An 18,725-nucleotide genomic window follows, 5' to 3' on the forward strand; every position below is an offset into this window, starting at 1 on the left:
ATCCACTCCTTTCTGAATCTGGACCTTGCTATTAGCACACAACTCTACCCTACAGCTCTTAAAAGACAATAATATTCCACCTCCCTGACCTCCTGGAACTGCTTCAAAGATATTTTTAAAAGGTCATCAATTGGGGTGCCTGGGTGGCTTAGTTGGTTAAGCGGTTGCCTTCGGCTTAGGTCATGACCTCAGGGTCCTGGTATCGAGCCCCACAATGGGCTCCTTGCTCAGTGGGGAGTCTGCTTCTCCCCCTCTTCCTCTCCCCCAGCTGTGCATGCTCTCTCTCTCTCACAAATAAAATCTTAAAAAAGAAAAAGTCATCAATTTTTAAATGAATGACATCATTTAATAAGAGGTAACAGTCTGATTTTCTCCTTTGACATACAAGCCACAAACTAATCACTGCAGGGCACAGGACTTTAAATATATTATTAACTGTAGGTGGCTTCTTTAATTTGGCAACAACTAAGCTATCTAAAAGACTACTGAAAGCAAATCTTGTGTTGGGGCCTTATTCTCATAAATATGCACACACATTTTCCATTTCTTTTTCGTTTAAAAAAAATTTTAGGCCTACTGAAAAGTTAAAATATAGTATACTGGACACCTGTTTACCCCTCACCTAGATTCACCATTTAACATCTGCCACGTTTCTTTTCTTTTTCCCAAAACATTTCAAGTTGGCAGATCTCATGTCACTAAGCCCACAAATGCTTTAATATGCATCTGTTAAGAACCAAGACATCTAGGGGCGCCTGGGTGGCTCAGTTGTTAAGCGTCTGCCTTCGGCTCAGGGCGTGAACCCGGTGTTCTGGGATTGAGCCCCACATCAGGCTCCTCCGCTTGGAGCCTGCTTCTTCCTCTCCCACTCCCCCTGCCTCTGTTCCCTCTCTCACTGGCTGTCCCTCTCTCTGTCAAATAAATAAATAAAATCTTTAAAAAGAAAAAAAAAAACCGAACCAAAACATCTTCTTACAAAGCTACAATATATCATTACACCCCAAGATAAAATACAGTATTATCTGATATATATAAACTCCCTTTCCCCCATTATCCCCCAAATGTTCTTTTTTCCCCTTATCTAAGATATGATTAAGGATTACCCACTGCATTTGGTTGTCAGGTCTCTTTAGTTTCCTAATCTAGAAGAGTCTCTTTGCCTTTTTTATCTTTTATGACATGTGACACTTTTTGAGTCTAGGCCAGCTGTTTCATAGAACTCTGAATGTCTCAGATGGTTTCCTCATAATAAATTCAGAGTACACCTTTCTGGCAAGAACACAACATGGGTACTTGCCATTACATTGCATCAGGAGGCCCCGTAATATCAGTGTGTCAACTGGTGATGCTATGTTTGATAACTTGGCAGAATACATCAATCTCTCTAAAGATAGTTTTCCCTTTTGTGATTATTAAGCAATCTGTGGGATAATCTTCTGATAGTGAGTGAATGCTCTGTTCTCCAAAACTGTTTTATTGATGATTTCTGCCTGGTTTCAAGCATTATAGTGGTGGTTGCAAAACAGTGATTTCTCCGTAGATCTTCTCATCTCCTCTGTATCTATTAGCTGGCATTCTTCTGGAACTTTCCCTCTGCCCTCACCTTTCTTATCATCACTAGGGCTCATGATTTTTTTTTTTATTCGATGTATTATAATCAATTTCTACCATTCTTTTTATTAATTAATTTATTTTTTGAGAGCGAGAGAGCATGCAAGCACACAAGTGGGGGAGGGGGAAAGGAGGAGAGAGAATCTTGAGCAGGCTCCCCACTGAGCTCGGAGCCTGACACGGGGCTTGATCCCACAACCCTAAGATCATAACCTGAACCAAAATCAAGAGTGAGACACTCAACTGACTAAGCCACCCAGGCACCCCTACCATTATTCTTTTTGAGATTCAAATTGTCTCCACTTTGCCCAGAGGTACCCCTCCATGCCTGAGTCAAAAAACTGTTACAATTATTAATAACAAAATGTACAGTTTTCTAAATAATTTAACAATTCTACATGCCTCTCTCAAGTTTTAAATTGTGTTCCAAATTCGCCACTTAGTCTGTAGGTGTACACTGTCCAATAAGATAGCCATCAGTTATTTAAATTTAAATGAAATAAAATTTTAAACTCAGTTCCCTCATCCCATTAGCCCTACTTCAAGTGTTCAACAGTTGTATGTGGCAGTGGCTACTGGACCGGACAATGTGACTCTAGATTACATGAAATGAAGGACTGGTATTCTAGAACTGTGTTGGCAAACAAATATAAAAAAGTTAAACAGGTGAAATGAATTTTATTAATGACATATTTGGCATTCTTTTTATACTAAATCCTCAAAATTAGTTATATACTTTATGCTTTAGCGCATTTCAGTGTAGACTAGTCACATTTCAGGTGCTCAACAGCCACAGTGGCTAGGGAATACTACATTAGCATGTTCCAGAAGTTCCTTTTTAGTGAAGTTGGAAAAAATCTCAGAATACTGTAGTCTTAAAAAAATTATAGCTCATAAACTGAGATTGTAACTTGTACAATAAAAACATAAAAACGTAAGTGTAAACATTACCTTCTAGTCTTCCCTTTATTTATTTACTTATTTTTAAAGATTTTATTTATTTATTTTGACAGAGAGAGAGACAGCCAGCGAGAGAGGGAACACAAGCAGGGGGAGTGGGAGAGGAAGAAGCAGGATCCCAGTGGAGGAGCCCAATGTGGGGCTCGATCCCAGAACGCCGGGATCACGCCCTGAGCCGAAGGCAGATGCTTAATGACTGAGCCACTCAGGCGCCCCTAATCTTCCCTTTAAAATGTTTTTATTATAAACATACACTTTTTATTTTTATTTTTATTTTTTATTTTTATTTTTTTTTAGATTAAATTTATTTATTCGACAGAGATAGAGACAGCCAGCGAGAGAGGGAACACAAGCAGGGGGAGTGGGAGAGGAAGAAGCAGGCTCCCAGTGGAGGAGCCCGATGCGGGGCTCGATCCCAGAACGCTGGGATCACGCCCTGAGCCAAAGGCAGACGCTTAACCGCTGTGCCACTCAGGCGCCCCATAAACATACACTTTTTAAATCTCCAAATTTAGATTTCAAAATTAGATTACCTTGCTGCCTTTAATGTTTCTTCTGCAAGACCTTCTTCTTTTACTAGTTCTTCAAAATTTACAATATCTTCAAGATCAGGCACAAATCTAAGAATTTGGGAAATAATTTTATTAAGTTAAATAAGCACAACTGACATAGATATGAAAGTGATATTGCAAGACTCTAAATTTTTCAACTATATATTTGGAAATAACTTTGCATTTCAGTTATATTATTAATATAACCAATTTAATTCCAAAATTGACTTTTAGATATGAATAATCAAATTTTAATACTTAAAGTCATGTAATCTTTAGAACCATTCACAAACTGTACTGATAAGTTAACTACAACTTTAAGAGAAATACAGATTTTCAAAGATCTGCTGTAGGTCTTAAAAGTCAAGAAAAAAAACCAAACCAGAATTAATGGTTTTCTTCCATATTTTATCTCAAAATATATCAATAAGAAAAAACTTCTCTACAATATCATGTATGATAAAGATAAATTTAAATGACATAAAATTTTTAAATGGCATAAGCAAGGTAAAAATGATGTTTGCATTCATACCTAATGGCATTGCTGCTACAGTGAAGTCCACCAGATCTTATCATCCGTATATAGCCCATAGCATTACCTTAAAAATGACACACAGGCACACACACAAATCAGATATTTATACAAATAATTCTAAACTCTAACAATCAGGAATACGGTCATATATAGCAAATTACAAATTTCACCACTCTTAAGCACCAAAGGATTCTTTTCTGTTTTACTTTAGTTCTTGCTCCATAAAAGTAAAACTTACATATTTGTGTGCCTAAAATATAAATATATTATACACAGCTATATCAAAAAATAAATGTGACTGACATTTGAGAAATGAATTCATTAAATGCGGACTACATTTTTAAAAAACAAACATTTTAAAATTACTGTGTCAGTAATTTCTTATCACACTGAGTGCCTCCCTCTCTCTTTCCTCCCCTCACCACCCCCATACACGCAACTGGAAATGATATCAAGAAATCTTTACTTGACACCTCCAAGTTATATCTCCAGCCTGGACTACTCCTCCAGGTGTTTTAATCCAATGCATATGCCTACATGACTATATTTCCTATCTCAGAAACAGACATTTCCATCCTTTCAACTGCTCAGGCAAAATGTCTTGAGGTCATCTCTGACTCCTTTCTTTCTTTCATACTGTGTATCTAATCAATGGGCAAATTATAATGGCTCTACCTTCAGAATGTAGCCAGAATCCCACCACTTTTCACATTCACAGCTATGACCTTAGTCCAAACCACCACATTGCTAGCCCACACCTCTGCGATACGCAAAGACCTCCTGATCTCCCTCCTTCCACCTTCAGCATCCTGCTTCCCAATCTTTTATCTACATAGCAGCAGTGCTGGTGGTTCTTTTCAAACTAAGTTGGGACATATCCTTCCTCTTCTGAAATCTCTACAGTGGCTTTCCATCTCAGTAAAATCCAAATCTCTTATATGGTCAACAAAGCCCTGTGTGATCTTGTCCCTTGCTGCTCTTCTGATATTCTGATACTCAGGACTTTATTAACTCCTCCATTCCGGCCACTATTTCCCAAAAATGCTAAACAGACTCTGGACTTTGGCACTTACTGTCGCCTCTCTCTGATACTCTCTTTCCCTGAATACGCACACGGCTTATTCCCTGATGTTATTTAGGTCCCTGTTCAAATGTCACCTCCTTAGAGCTTTCCCTGAACATCACCGAACAGCACTGCCCAGAACCATTACATCTTACTCAGCACCTAACACTGACGTATTCTGTATCTTTTTGTCTCTCCCCCAACTGGCACGCAAAACCCATGACACAGCTTCTATTCTCATTGCTCCATCCCTAAAGCCAACATATGCTGGCACGTAGTAGGAATTCAATAATACAGTTGACCCTTGAACAACATACGAGTTAGGGGCGCTGAAGTCCCCAATACCCACATAGTTGAAAATCTGCATATAACTTTTGATTCCCCCAAAACTTAACTACTAATAGCCTACTATTAACTGGAAGCTTTAATTAATGACATAGTCAATTAACATTTTTGTATACTATGTGTATTATATACTGTGCTCTTACCACAAAGCCAGAGAAAAGAAAATGTTAAGAAAATCATAAGAGAAAACACATTTACACTACTGTACTGTATTCATCCCAAAAAATCTGCATATAAATGGACTTGCACAATTCAAACACATGTTGTTCAAGAGTCAACTGTACAGCTCAAATGAAGTGAAATTAGTTGAGAGAAAGAACAGACAAAAAAGCAAGAAGCAGTTAATATTTCACAATCATACAGTAATACATGCTTTAGATACACTATCTCACCTACTGTTTTTAACAACTCTCAAAGTACTACTGTATCTATTTTAGGCTTATCCCAATATGAGAGATGATGTTAAAATGTCTCCCTAATATGCATCTTAGAAAAATAAAGTATCTGCTTTCATTGTTTTCCTACAACTGGCAGGCCAATATCTGGCAGATCGAAATGTGGTAGTGAGAAGCACAGTTAAGAGGAACCCTCTGAAGCCAGACTTCTTGGATTCAATGGACTCTGCCACATTTTAGCAAGAAGATCTAGGTCAGGTTATAAACTTTGTATCTCAGGCTCTTCATCTGTTTAATTAAGCTCTACAAGGCAGAGATTTTGTTTAGTGCCATATATATCACCAGCACCTAGAAACGTTTGTTGTCCTCAATAAATACTTGTACAATGAATGAGTAGTAATGCTCATGGCATTACATGGCAGTTTTATACACGTTAGAACATATAAAGCACTCAGAACAGCCTTGGCACATAGTAAATGCTCAATAAATGTTAGTGGTGGTGGTGATTATGTCAGCAGGCAGGTTATTAGACAAAAGGACTCTTTCTTTTGCTCCCAACTCTGAGATTTCTTACTCTTTTTCTCAAGATATTTAAAAGACTCAAAAACACATTACTATGCTTTACAAGGAGATAGAGAATTTATATTTTCTAAGAAGAAAATAAAGAATAAAATCCTGGAACAAAGTGAAAAGGATAATATTCACCAAATGTTGAATGCATCCTGGTGGCAACTGAGGTAACATTATTTTTATGTATTACACATACATTATGTATGTGTATTTTGATGTATCCTGGGGAAAATGACTAGCACAACAAGCTCATAATTTAAGGATTATTTCATAAGACAAAATTATACCTTAAAAAGTATAAAAACATTAAATAAGTAACAGTGTAAGCAGTACTCACATGTGGAAAAAAACCTCTGACATCAGTATGTAAATAAATGAAGTTTTAAGTAACAATGCTTTAGAAAAACAGCTCTTCATCTGAGGTCCACGGACTCTAACTTGAAGCACCTGAACTCTGGTATAACAACATGGAAAACTACGTGTAGTATATGGTTCTGGGGGAAACCAATCCAGAGTTTTTATCCGATTCTCAAAAAGGGTTAATTAAGATCTATTGCTCTAGAAGTTTACAATCTATTATGATAGCAAATGTCTCTATGAAGAAAACTGTACTTCTGGGACAATACCTCATTATTACATTTTTTAAAATAAAAAAACTATAAATGTAAAATTCTCAAAGTTCTTGTACTAATACATAATAGAAATGTCTAATATGTAAACCAACTAATTTATAAAACTTAAGCTAGTGTTCAGTGACTTCATTCCAGAACTAAATCTTTCCAATGTCTTCCCCACTAATAAATTTAAAGCCCCTTGAGAATGAAGGGTATCTCTATTCTCAGCATCTAGGAGAGTATCTGGTATAACAGATTCCTGGTAAATGTTTGATAAATGAATGAATCTCAGGAAGCATAATTTTACCAAACTGTAGTCAGTAAGAATTTACTAACTGCTTGGAGTCGACAACTGTGAAGAATATAAAACACCTTTGGACTTAAGATAAAAAGCCCAATTTAAGTCCAAGCACCATTATTTCTCTCTCTTTTTTCATCTTTAAGATGATGATTACATGTCTCTTACACAGGGTTTTTGTGAGGACATTACCAGAGATAATGTGTGTGTAAAGCTCAAATAAGTATAGTTTTGTTAATCTCTGATTATTAAATGTAGTTCTTACTTTTAAATATAATGTAACACGTTTCAGAAGACAAGTTCTACCTGTGAGGCAGGACAACTCAAGAAATTATATACAAATATGAAAGGATATATCACAGAAACTTATAATATTCAATATTTCATCTTTAGTTAAACTTATTTGTAAGTGATGTAACTTATTTACTTATATTAATTAACTTTTCACATAAATTATTTTATACCTTTGCACGCACTTAGACTGTAACTTCAGGGAACCGCTTTCTTTTTTTTTTAAGATTTTATTTATTTGACAGAAGGAGAGAGAGAGAGAGAGAGAGAACACAAGCAGGGGGAGCAGCATGCAGAGGGACAGGGAGAAGCAGGCTCCCCGCTGAGCAAGGAGCCCCATTCAGGGCTCAATCCCAGGACCCTGGGATCATGACCTGAGCTGAAGGGAGACGCTTAACTGCCTGAGCCACCAAGGAGCCCCAGGGAACTAGTTTTTAAAGCCCAAAGCAATGCCATGAATAGGGTAAGTACCTAATAAATAGTTACCAGCTCACTACTATGAGCATGATATTTGAGATGAGTTAAATATATTTTTAATTTAATTGAAGAAGTTTTATTCGGTATATATTGGTCCACAGTCTAACAATTATTTCTGTACCAACAGTCTAATCATACTTGAAAAACTTCTGGTAAGAACATTACTCTAGTGGAATAAAATTGATCTCAGACACTCACATATTAAGTTATTTATTTGTATGAGATATTTAAGGAAAAAGATTCTTGGAATTTGTATTTTATTTCCCAACTGTTTTATAATAACTTACCAATCTGGCTGATGAGTTGCCTGAACTGATCAAGGTAGCTTTGTCCCTCTGGGGTAATTCCAAGTTTTCTGATGCCTCGATTGAATTTTTCTGCTCTTTCAAAAGGATACTAAAGAGATAATTTAAAGATTACCTTTATTAAAAGACCCCTAATGCCTATAAAATGCCTATAAAATCAACCATGCTAATACCACTTGCCTTTCTAATTTTGTATTTCCATTGTGCTTAAAAAAAAATCACTCAAATCTAACGACAAAAAATGTATAGCACAAAAACTACCAATGTTCACAGTTAATATAAATTTCTTTTTGCCACTAGCTAAGGAAAATAATTATTAAAGTCATCAAATTTAAGTTTCCTACCACCATTATTAGTCTCCCAACATCCAACTACTCTATTAGACAGACAAAGAAACCAATCCGTTCTACAGACATTTCTCCAGAGACGTCCGACCACGCTCTTGTGGGTGGAACAGGTATTACATATATAAACACACTTCTTCCCAAACAACACACATGAGCTGGGCTAAAATTTCTAGTTGCCATCACCAATACAAAATGACTTTTCAAGTCTTAGCTGATTAAAAGAATTAGGAAATTACTCATTTTATATTAATAACAAATGAACACAATTCTTATAAACAATGATAATTTCTCTGAATACTAGTAATTTGTTCTAATAAAAAAGAGATAAATTCCCTACTGATAACTATAATCTGTAATTTTATTAGTTATTTTACTAGAATGTAATATTTTACTGCTGTGACACTGATGAGAACTACCAACTAGTTTACTAGAGGGTTGCAATTAGGTAATGCTTAAGGGTAATTAAAATAGTTCCGTATGTGGCAAATCAAATATAAAACCCATCTAATAAGCATGTTGGTTCTCTATCTGCATGGCTACAAGCCTCTATACTAGTACCACTTAGATTTCTCTTTATTATTGGAAAACTCGGCCCAGAGGGTGAAGGAAACAGCATTCTTATAAATTATGGATGGAAACATCAATTGGTGCAGTGTTTTTAGAGTGTGTAGCAACATGTATCACAATTTTAAATATTCATATTATGTGCCCTAGAAATTTCTCTTCCAGCAATTCACTTTTCAGAATTTTAATGGTCTCCAAATACACAGAGATAAATATGTAAGAATGTTACCTGCAGCACTGTTGATAACACCAAAAAATCAGAAAAACCTAAATGTATGAGATATAAGTTATGGTGTACATCTCTACTATCAACTGTGACAAGAATGAGGCAGACCTATATGTAGAGAGCTGTGATAAACATACTGTAAAATAACCTGTGTAGTATTACCCCATTTTTGTTAGGAAAAAAAAGCAGTATATGTAGGTGTAAATAGGTATGTTTATCACACAGACACCCAGAAGCATCACATTGCAATGTTAACAGCAACTGCCTCCAAAGAATGGAACTGGGAGGAAGAGAAGTGAGGGAAATCGTTTCGTTTATGCACTCTATATTGTTTAAACGTTTCAAAGTAAGCATGATTTGTTTCTGCATTATTTAAAATAAATAAAGAAAAAGTAACACCTGGCTACACTGATCCTCATACTACAGAGCCTACAGAGAATGCAAAGAGTAAGAAATTATAAGGGGAAATAGAAGAAACTTGGAGGCCAGATCTAGGAGACATTATTGTGAAAAATAATAAAAAAAATGAAAAACCCACTACAGAGTCTCATAATGAACTTTAGCATAAACATCTGCTATACGCTCAATGGCTGAATCAAACTACTTTAAAAAGAATACGTGAAAATACCTTATGATCATTTTGGTCTTTGACTTCCCTGAAAAACCGAATATCTTTAATCAATCGAGATTTGATATGTTCATCATACATAAATTGGCTGAATATATAGAACTTCTTTTTCAAAAATTGGTAGGTGAAATTAACCTATAAAATTAAAATACAAAAAATTGGGCAAAGTTAATATAAAAATTAATCTCCAATCCATGTGACTGAATAACAGTTATCTACAAACTCTAATATGAGTTTCCATAAAGTCTAATATTTACAAAGTCTAATTCACACTGGAAATAATAAATGAAGTTTTTTTATTGCCCAAGTTTACAGAACTTTCTATAAGCTCCCCTTAAATATTTTAACTACACAAAAGGGAAACAAAAAAAAGGAAAATATTCTAATAGAAGAGCTGTAGTGAGAATCCAAAAAACCAGACTCAACACTCTAGTTTTTAAGTCATAAACCACAATCAGAAGTTTCTGTTCCTCCATTTGCAAGAACTACTTATTACTAATCTACTACTACTATTAGGTAATGCTTAAGGGTAATTAAAATAGTTCTGTATGTGGCAGGATATAAGAAACGTGGTGCCCTTTGAACTTTCCTGAAGGAAGACATTCAATTATTTACCCAGGAATATTCTGAGCACCTCTTATGTGCAAGGCATGGTCTACCTGCTCTCATGTTAGACCTGGTGGTTGTCATCATGAAGTCTATATTCTAGCAGGAGTCACAGACATTTTAAACAAGTATATGTTAAATAAATTATTAAATCTCAACTGCTATAATTCATACAATGAGAAGTGCCAGTGCTTTGAGAATAATAAAAGGCCCTGACCTAGACTCAGAAAACCCTGAAAAAGTTGAATGTGAGCTGAGATTAAACCCATAATAATGTAAGATTACTTCTGACCTAGAGATGGAAGCCCTGCCCTAATTTTCATCTCCCCCACCTTCAAAAACCACTGTTTTGGCAAATATATGCCATTTTTAACAGTCTTCTTTACCCAGTTTTAGAAATGGGTGCTTTCTTGTAACTTTTCCTGTGGCTTAAATACTGCTCTTTTTATTTAGTTTTATTTTTTATTTAAATTCAATTAACATTAGCGTATATTAGTTTTAGAGGTAGAGTTCCGTGATTCATCAGTCTTATATAACACCCAGTGCTCATTACATCACGTGCCCTTCTTAATGTCCGTCACCCAGTTACCCCATCCCCCTACCTTCCTCCCCTCCAGCAGCCCTGTTTATTTCCTATGATTAAGAGTCTCTTATGGCTTGTCTCCCTCTCTGAATTCATCTTGTTTCATTTTTCCCTCCCTTCCCCTATGATCCTCAAACACTGCTTTTTCTTGATCTCCGTACTAGTAGTCGTGTCAGTAGAAACAGTCTCTTCTTTATCCCTCCCACTCTTAATAACCGGTAACTGCCAGCCTCTGATCTTGTCTCTTCTATATTCACTTAGTCATCACCAGACATCAAGAATGTACATTCACTAGTGTGATCAACTGATTAATGACTATATTCCGTGCTAGAGTCTAATCGAGAGCAGGAACTGTTTTTCTCACCATAGTGCCCAGCACAGTGCATCAGACAGGTAAAATACACACATAATTTTATCTACTACATGAATGAGTATCTGACAGATGAGGTCAAAGAAGAGTTTATTTATCCTGAAAAGTTCAGACATGACCTCTACCTGGATGACTCATTTTAAATTATACACTCTGTCTCATTTCTACATTGGTACCACTAAAACAGAACTCCAATCACATCTCCCATCAGGTCAAATACTTTACTGGCTCCTTCACCAAATAGTAAAATGATCCCTATTTGATTTCCAATTACATAACTCCTCCCTATTCCCTCACTTTCAAACATGCTTAATAATATTTTACTATTTAAGCATTCATATTCTTCATTAAGGAGAAATTAAGTGTACCCTGAAAACCATGTAAATTCAAAGACTGCTCTTGTCCACAGAAGAAAAAATAGCATACAAATTCAAGTGATTCCGTCAAGTGATGGAATGCCCACTTCTAAAATTCAAAATATTTTTGGTAAATTTCTTTTATGGATATCAAATAATTACTAGGTCCCCCCAAAAAAAGAGCACGACTGATGTTAAATACAATGCTATCGATGATTTGCTTGCAAAAGCAACTTTCAAAGAATATCAGACAATCCACACAGATACATATATTTATACCAATGTGCTCAAATCTCCAATGCTGTTTATAACGATGATCCTGAGATGGTAAGATATTCAAAAATGCCTTTTTGTATCACAGGGCTTCCATCACATCCAACACAGTTTTAGTGCCAGACATTTTTTTTTAAGTTATTTTTAAGTAATCTCTAGCCAACATGGGGCTCAAACTCACAAGCCCAAGATCAAGAGTCGCATGCTCCACCAACTAATCCAGCCAGGTGCCCCCCAGACATTTTAATTACAGCAACCAGAAGAATGGAAATTCAGGTATAATACAAACAAGCAGTAGTGTATGTTTACCAGAATATTCTATGAGAAAACTATCTGCCAAACTACCAAATTAAACAGGAGTCTATTATCCACCCAAACCCCAAAAAAGGTTCTTACTGTTGTATTCATGATTCCCGTGCCATGTGTTCTAATCGAATTAGCAATATGTCGAATGTTAATAGTGTTCAAATGTTTGTTATTGCTTGTTCGTTCAATAAAAATCTGCAAAGAAACAAACTTATGCTAAGTAACAACACAATCCATAGCAAACACTGGTCAGTTATACAAAGAAAATTTTACAATCTATTTCATTAGAGATAATTTAATTGGAAAGTCATTCAAGAGATAATATAATCAAATCAAAGGAATGAAAAGATGATCTCTAAACAACTATCTTCTGCTTTACTTCACTAGTTTTCACAAATGAGAATCAATTCTTTGCCCCTCAGCCCTCCTACTATACATCCACCCACATTTAAAAAGAATTCTAAAACCTACTCACCTGATTGTTGAGATTATAGAGGTATCGAGACACAAATATATGAATATTTCTCATAATTTCCAAAACATCCAAGCCCTACAAAACAATCCACACAGTTCTATTATTATTGAAAACAGAATTGTATCAATATAGTGACTTACTACCGAAGTTTTTAAATTACTTTAAAAAACAACTATACAAAAGGAATGACCAAAGGCTAAGGAGCCTTCTAACTGCTACAATCAGGACTATCTCCTTGGGGAAACCTGGCTGTTTGTTATCGTATCCCTTTCGTAAAGACAAGAACAGTTATGTTTAAAATTTCATGACTCAATCATTTCCCCACCATTCTTGAGAATATTTCTGTTTGTCTTCCTAAAGATCTTCTGTATATGTTTTGCTAAATAAACTAATGGCCAGATTCTAAAACGTAGTCAGGATATGTGGTGATATATATAAAATACATATATTTTTCAGGCACTGTGCAAGGTTCTTTATATGTAAGTCTCAAAAAAAAAAAATGAGGTATTAGTCTTCTAAATTTCACAACCGAGGAAAATGAAGCTAAAGGAGTTCTCCAAGGTCAAACAGCTAGGAAGAGGCAGACCCCAGGAATTTTTAGAAAATCTAATTCCAAATCCTTATGCTTCTTTTAATTATACTAGACCACCTTTAACATATAAGTTACCTATGAAGAATCCCTCATTTTTCAGTTATTACTCTAATGCCTAATGGTATCATATAAATTGTCCCATAGTTTTTTTAACTGGGGCTCAAAGGACCATCACAATACCCATTAACGTTTTTATTATCGTTTTTCTCACGTTTCAACCTAAAAATCTGTTTACTCACTTTTTCTCCTACTATGATATAAGTACATGAGCTGAAATTTTTTCTATTTATTTTTATATCCCAACACATAGTTCAGTGCCTAATATCTTTTCAGTAAAAACTAGATGTATAAATGAATGAAAGGATATACAAATTGATTCTGGAAATGCAGTAGGATGGAGGAAAAATGATGATCCTCAAATTTTAGAACTGAATAAATGTTTTTGGATAAATATTATTTCTGGTTTTTCTTAGAAAAAATACATGCAAATTAACAGAAAAAATAAACTTTCGTACTCATGAGATAATAGCATATTGTAAATTAGCTCACTGAATTAGAAAAGCTAAATGCTTCTAGGCACCATCATTTTAAGAATATATTTATAATCACATACATTTCACCATTTTTTCCTAAGACATTAAAGCTTATATGTTATATCTAGGTTTAAAATCCTTAGCTATGATCTTGACTAAACTTTTTACAATTCTGCACAAGTCACCTCACAATCCCAATGTTTCTGAAACACTGTATCTAAATCTATTCAGATTTCAGATGTTCAACAAAAGGCAGAGTGTAAACAGGAAGCCTGTCGTAAATTATTCATAAAGCAAATTAGCACCATCTAATTTTTTATTCTTGTCAAGTATAGTTTTTATAGCAAATATTTTCTTGAGATATAAACACATGCTAACATGGAACACATCAAAAACTAAGGATGTACTGTATGGTGTCTAACATAACATAATAAAAAATAAAAAAAAAAAAAAAAACACATGCTAAATAAAGTAAAAAGAAAAAAAAAAGACTGCTTAGAGAAACACTAACTGTCATGCTACAAACACACTATGCTAAAAACACTTAACACTATACCTGTTCCAAAGTCTGACTAGGAAGATGAGCCTCTGTCATAACCAATCCATAACGCTGGGTAGCTAAATTTCTCATTTCGCTGTAAGTGGCCCAGTCATGAAGAGCTACTGTTGTTAGATTGTAGAAGGTCTTGTCTAGGTAGTGAGTTACATAAGCTGCCAAAAAAACAAAAAACAAATAAAAAACTTTTTGATTCATGAAAAGTAGAAAAGAGAAATGAAACTTTGGGAAACTTGTTTTTGAACATTAAATCCCTTCCTTTAAAATAAGGTAACTAGGAAAATCAAAATGAAGAGACAAAAAGGAATTAAAGAATAAGAATAAATGGATAACACAAAAATACCCTCAAAGTATTGTTTTTGTTATTCTTTAATAGTTAAGGGCCAACAGATATAAATATGACTTTAAGAAGGAAAGCAAAACACTCACCTCGAATGTCAATGAAACGATTGAAAAATCGAATTGGATTCAAAGAGAAAAAAAGGGCCAGGTCTTTCATGCCAACTTTGAAAGGGTTTCGGTCATCCAGCTTTAAATGAGTGTGCACAGAAAGTCGCAGATCCTTCTCTATTTCCTTGCATAATTTGTCCAGTAAATGCTATTCACAAAATAAATGATATCTTAATTTTTCAAAATGATATTCCAATTGCATTGTTCCTCTAAGGCGCCTATGTTCTGACCATTAAGAGTTTTATAATCAGTGCAATGATGAAGAAATTTGTCAAACTGGTTTAAAAGTCTAAATAAGCTATGGTAAAATATTATTTTTACTGGCAAAGTGAAAATTACTTTGTTTTCCGTTTTATTTTTTCTTAAGATTTTTATTTTTAAGTAATCTCTACTCCAAATGTGGGGCTTGAACCCACAACCCCGAGATCAAGCTTCACACACTCCACTGACTGAGCCAGGCAGGCACTCCTGCTCCCCATTTTAAACCAATGATTTTTTTAGGACTCCTGGATGGCTTAGTCGAAAGCGTCTGCTTTTGGCTGTCATGATCCCTGGGTCCTGGGATGAAGTCCTACATCAGGTTCCTTGCTCAGTGGGGAGTCTGCTTCTCTATCCGCCTACAGCTCCCCCTGCTTGTGCTCTCTCTCTCTGACAAATGAAAAAAAATCTTTTAAAAAAATAAATTAAAAAAAAACAAGATGATTTTTTGACCAGGGAGCAGTTAGATAAATTCTAAGTTTTTATTTTCATTAATACTTAAAACCCTTGAAAAGAACTTCAAAAGCTAATGTCTGATCACTTCCTTATAAGGAACATGAATATACAATATAAAGTATAACATTTATGGAGACCAGTAACTAAGAAGGAAAGGTCCTGAGAATTAGAAAGAGAAGAAATTTTTTAAAGGCCTCCTTATAGGGGTGCCTGAGTGACTCAGTCAGTTGGGCATCTGACTCTTGATTTTGGCTTGGGTCGTGATCTTGGGGTTGTGGGATCAAGTGCCATGTTGGGCTCCATGCTCAGCAGGGAGTCTGCCTGGGATCCTTTCTCTCACTTTCCATCTGCCCCTCCCGCCTCATTCTCTAATAAATAAATAAAATCTTTAAAAAAAAAAAAAAGCCTCCTTATTACAATAACCATTTTTTTTAAAAATCACAAAATTCACAGCACTAAAGCTAATGAAATTTATCATTTTTTCTGGTCTACCATAAAGTTCTAAATACTGGTCAGACACGTACGTTATTTTTAAGTAAAAATAGTTAATACAAGAAATTATATAAAATTTTTCACAATTTTATCAAACCTGAATATCATTTATATTGTGAAGCTTATTCATTTGTAATCTCTCCCTCCATATAACATGAAAATTTAAAGATATCACTGTTTATAATATGCATTCCATTAAAACAGAAGGTATATACTACATTGCATTTGAATTACTTGTTACACAAATTTTTTAAATTTAGAAAATTTAAATAAACAAAATTTTAGTCAGTGATGCTCCAAATAATTCAGTAAAATATAAGTAGTTAAGTTGCAATAACTGCATTACCATTAGCAGCACTCAATTTTCAAACCAATTTTGCATTTGCATTCTTCTAATAAACAGAACTTTAAATTTGAATCTGTTTACTAAAGTGAAAAAATTTTCCAAATTTCTAGTCTGAATTTCTACATAAAAATTGGGAATTAGGGGTGCCTAGGTGGCTCAGTCAGGTGAGTATCGACTCTTGATTTTGGCTCTGGTGGCGATCTCAGGGTCTTGAGATTGAACCCCGCCTTGGGCTCTGCACTCAGCGCAGAGTCTGCTTGTCCCTCTCCATCCCCCTGCTTGTGCTCTCTCTCTCAAATAAATACATAAAAAATCCTTTTTTAAAAATTAGGAATTAAAAGGCCAATTTAGCAAAATAGTGATACTATAACTAAAAAGAAATCCTTTGTTCTAGACAGTGATCCATAAATAATAATTTATGTCATGACTTATATATAAAATGAATATATAATATAAATGAAAGCCTGCTTCAATCCATAAAGTTTTTCCAAACATTGAAAAACTTAAAACATGTATTTGGAATGCAATCTCGAATATGATGTTACCTCATTCAAAATTTCCATAACTTCTTTGTCATAGCAATCCAGAAGTATCTCATAAGACTCTAAATGCCTTGCATGCATCATGGCAGGTACACAGTCCCGTAAAGCACTAAACATGTACTAAGAAGAAAATTAGAATGTTCATGAATTTAGAAAAACCAGAGTTATAATTAAGAAATATCACAAAGGGAAAAAAAAAAAAAAGGAGTATCACAAAGGTTAATTATCTATCTTTAAAGACAAAATCTCAATCTGAAGGGTTTTTTTACACGTCTGTCTTACTTTCCTAAATAAGAGCCAGATTTTATTCTCTAAAGCAAATACTTTAAATCAAAAAAAAATTCACATTCACTTATGCTTTCTTGTCTTGAGCATTCAAATACTTATTTCCATAGGGACACAGATCTGAATAACATATACCTTGATGAAGAGTAAATGTCAGACTATTGTGACATAAACTAAAATCAAGTGAAATGAGAATGATCAGGAGTATGAGTAAAAAAGTTAATTCATTAACATTAATATCAAATTTAACTAGACTAAATGCTTATTAAATATGCACAGCATTGTAAAAACATTAGCAATTTTTAAATGATTTATTAAGTCAAATGAATGTATTTAAAACTAATTAGAATGGTTTGTATGGCAACTAAAAATGATGGATTATTTTTTACATTATTCTTCACTTACATGTAATCTGGCTGCATCAACGGCATTTTCATATACATCATCTAAATAAATTGGGAAGACAGCTCGATGCCAGTATAAAAAACAACAGTCACATTGTGTTTGGACTCTACAATGTAAAGTAGTAGTTAGTGGTAGCAAAACTGAAGTACCCCCCCACCCCAAAAATAATGAAAGGAACAACATTCTATACCATAATGGTAAGAGTTCAGTCTTACCCATTTTTTATTCCCTATATCACATCACCCAAAATTAGTACAGAAAAGCCACAAAATAAATATTTTTCAGATTGAACAAGGATAACAAAACACTCCAATTATGTCAGAATTATATGCTTTAGTTCTAAAACATACTTGAAAAACGATATATATAACTTTTAAATAGTTACAATTTTCAATATTATTTGGTATGAGTGAACTTACAGTATTTGTACCATATGCACCATTTTACCGGACTCAAAGTTGAAAAGCAGAACCTTTTTAAAAATTGTGACCAAAAAAAAAAAACAAACAACACACACACACACACACACACACACACACACACACACACACAAAACCCCAAAACAAAACCAAAAACCCAGTTACACTTAACCTGTCTATAATCTCGGCCAAGTGACTATTTCACACCATTCTGTGGCAATAAAATGATTATCTTATAGTGAAGAAGGCTATTTCTTCCAAAGATAGAAAGCTAAATGCTACGAACTACAAAAGTCTCAGCTTCTCAGAACAAAAACAATAAGTTTTAAATGAGTTAAAACATTAAGTTTCAGGGGCGCCTGGGTGGCACAGCGGTTAAGCGTCTGCCTTCGGCTCAGGGCGTGATCCCGGCGTTCTGGGATCGAGCCCCACATCAGGCTCCTCCGCTAGGAGCCTGCTTCTTCCTCTCCCACTCCCCCTGCTTGTGTTCCCTCTCTCGCTGGCTGTCTCTCTCTCTGTCAAATAAATAAATAAAATCTTTAAAAAAAAAAATAAAACATTAAGTTTCAAACATTACGCATTAAACGAAAACTGTGCTGTAACCTTAATTCACCTGGGAATCAAAATTCAGAAGACCCATTT

At 34.7% G+C, this 18,725-nt stretch overlaps 1 protein-coding gene across 1 annotated transcript in view; it reads right to left on the minus strand.

Moving 5' to 3' along the window:
• WASHC4 (WASH complex subunit 4) overlaps nucleotides 1-18,725 on the minus strand; it is a 58,069-nt gene that overhangs the window by 9,425 nt on the left and 29,919 nt on the right. The window contains exons 19-28 of the mRNA XM_026499761.4: nucleotides 17,665-17,770; nucleotides 16,978-17,094; nucleotides 14,860-15,028; nucleotides 14,431-14,585; nucleotides 12,750-12,824; nucleotides 12,365-12,469; nucleotides 9,781-9,915; nucleotides 7,998-8,106; nucleotides 3,655-3,721; nucleotides 3,105-3,191 (exon numbers count right to left, since the gene is read on the minus strand). Coding sequence (XP_026355546.1) covers nucleotides 3,105-3,191; nucleotides 3,655-3,721; nucleotides 7,998-8,106; nucleotides 9,781-9,915; nucleotides 12,365-12,469; nucleotides 12,750-12,824; nucleotides 14,431-14,585; nucleotides 14,860-15,028; nucleotides 16,978-17,094; nucleotides 17,665-17,770 — 1,125 coding nt within the window. The remainder of the gene's footprint in view (nucleotides 1-3,104; nucleotides 3,192-3,654; nucleotides 3,722-7,997; nucleotides 8,107-9,780; nucleotides 9,916-12,364; nucleotides 12,470-12,749; nucleotides 12,825-14,430; nucleotides 14,586-14,859; nucleotides 15,029-16,977; nucleotides 17,095-17,664; nucleotides 17,771-18,725) is intronic.

Source organism: Ursus arctos, unplaced genomic scaffold (assembly GCF_023065955.2).
Source record: "Ursus arctos isolate Adak ecotype North America unplaced genomic scaffold, UrsArc2.0 scaffold_21, whole genome shotgun sequence".
NCBI lineage: Eukaryota > Metazoa > Chordata > Mammalia > Carnivora > Ursidae > Ursus > Ursus arctos.